General features: G+C 59.2%; 1 protein-coding gene across 1 annotated transcript in view; it reads right to left on the bottom strand.

Annotated features, from left to right (window-relative positions):
- Znf282 (zinc finger protein 282) overlaps positions 1-2,123 on the bottom strand; it is a 13,699-nt gene extending 11,576 nt beyond the window's left edge. Inside the window, exon 1 of the mRNA XM_013021598.1 lies at positions 1,836-2,123. Within this exon, the coding sequence (XP_012877052.1) occupies positions 1,836-2,000 (165 nt within the window). The 5' untranslated portion in view covers positions 2,001-2,123. The remainder of the gene's footprint in view (positions 1-1,835) is intronic.
- Between the last annotated feature and the right edge of the window lie 54 nt (positions 2,124-2,177).

The following is a 2,177-nucleotide window of genomic DNA, read 5'->3' as shown; positions in this document are numbered from 1 at the left end:
CTTGAGCCACAGTGCCACTTCCAGCCTTTTCTGTTTCTGTAGTACTGAGGAATCGAGCCCAGGGCTTCACGCATGCTAGGCAAGCACTCTGACACTAAGCCACATTCCCAGCCCCCCTTTAGAAACAAAACAAAACAAAACAAAACAAAAAACCCTATCTTTTTGGAACTACTTTGCAAAACACAAATGGATTTACTGGGAGGGAGGGACTGAGAGAATGAGTAAAGAGAAGATATTGTATGAAAGGAAATGTACTCATTACCTGACTCATGTAATTGTAATCCCTCTGTACATTACCTTTACAATAACAAAGTAAAATTTCAAAAATGGATTTACTAAAAAGTCACTCATTAGAGAGAAGGAAGGGACACCTTTCACTTCCATAAGGGCTGAGACTTAAAGCTCGGGGTTCCTTCCTACTTCCTAAGAAGGGATATCTCATGGCATGGGGCCTCCTCTTTCTCTTCCTGTGCCCACTTTCTATCCAGAAGATGAGTCCAGGTAGGTGCAAGTTGGTAGCTGAGCCCTGAGCCCTATGGCCAACAGAGGAGAATGAGGATTTGCCATGGTTTGTTGGTGATCTGGGAATGAGAGACATAGTGTGCCAGCATCCAGGGCTGGCAGAACAGTAACACAGGCTGATAACTGACCTTCCTACGAGACGGGACAGGAGGAAGTGTCCCTTTTTGTTTATGCTGCTGCTGCAAAAACCCTCAGCCTGGGTAAAGTGGAGTCCGTCTGGGGACAGACCTTGGACATCACACAGCTATTTTCTCAAGTTCAGAGAAGCTGTGACAGCCAGAGGACTACATCCCAGTCCTAAGAATCCCCGGCCTGAAACCAGAAAGGTGAGCAGGTGCCTGGGAAAGCCAGCCCCTGCGGGGTAAGGGGCAGCTCTATGTCCGTGGCGCCATCTGAACTCTCATAGAAGCCTCAACGGGGCCCAGGCTCAGAGAAGGGGATAGGGCTGACACAAGTTTAGGAAGTCAAGGGCCACTTTGGTTTCCCAGGTTCGAAGATCAAAACCTGGAAAACAATGATCACAGCCCTCCTGGCTGATTTGGAACAATCCAGAGAATCAGGTGGGGGGAGGGGGGCAGCTCTAAGACTCCCCTCTGAGGAAGTGTTCAGGCCTCTCCCTTCCCTGGGCTGTATGCCCAGAGCTGAGACTCTAGTTCTCCAGCTACCCTAGGATGGCTGGACTGCAAGGTAACGACTCTGGGACGCGTCTTGGGCGTCGTCAGTTGTTTTAGAAGCTGATCAGGCAATTCCATCTGCAGCCAAGTTTGGCAACCCAAGACGACCAAGTCCCCCTTCCCGGGGGTCCCTTCCCAGATCACCCCCCGGGGCAGAGGGGACAGGCCTCCGTCGGTGGGCTTGCAGGAGAACGCCAATGAAATGTTGTAAAAAAAAAAAAAATCTTTGTGTCAAAGTAGCTCCAGTGTAAACATGGATGTGCTAATCTTTCTCCAGGCCGGGCCTGCCGCTACCCAACCCCGCACGCGCGCGCACACACACATCCCACGGCCCGCCCGGCGCACAGCGGAGCCCCGGCCCGGCTCCAGGAAGGGCTCGAGGTGGTTTCAGAGCCTGGCGGGCTCCGGGCCCGGGGCGATCGCACGGTGGGGCCTGCCGCCCGTCCCGGGGCCTGTGTCGGGGCCTCGTTCCACGCGCCCGCCCAGGGCCAGGGCCGGGCCCGGAGTTCGGGCCCGGGCCGGCGCGGCCCCCCGCACGACGGCGCCCCGGGCGCGGCCGGGTCCCCAGGCCCCGGGCGGCCCCGCCCCGCCCCCCACGGCGGCCGCCGCGGCCATGGCGCCGGCGGGGGCTGCACCCACCTGCATGGGCGGCATTCCCTCGGCCATTTCCCCGCGCAGCGCCGGCTCCTGGTGGCAGACCTCGTCGGGGGGCAGCGCCTGGGCCCAGCTCCAGCTGCCGCCGTCCAGCCCCAGGCCCTGGATGCCCAGCTGTTGAGGCTGCGGCCGTGTTGACACAAACTGCATCCTGGGAGCGCGGCTTCCCCGCTCGGGCCGGCCTGGGAGAGGAAGAACGTTCTCCGGGCGCCTTCCCCCTCGCCGGGGCCGGACAGCTCCATCTACAGCCCGTAGGAGCGAACAGTCCCTGTCGGCGGCGCTCCCGCCCTCCGCCGCCGCGCGCCAGCCAATGGCCTCGGCGCTCCC

Source organism: Dipodomys ordii, unplaced genomic scaffold, assembly GCF_000151885.1.
Source record: "Dipodomys ordii isolate 6190 unplaced genomic scaffold, Dord_2.0 Scaffold56, whole genome shotgun sequence".
Taxonomy (NCBI): Eukaryota; Metazoa; Chordata; class Mammalia; order Rodentia; family Heteromyidae; genus Dipodomys; species Dipodomys ordii.
Note: the sequence above shows the minus strand (reverse complement) of the source record. Positions and strands in the feature narration are given on the sequence as shown.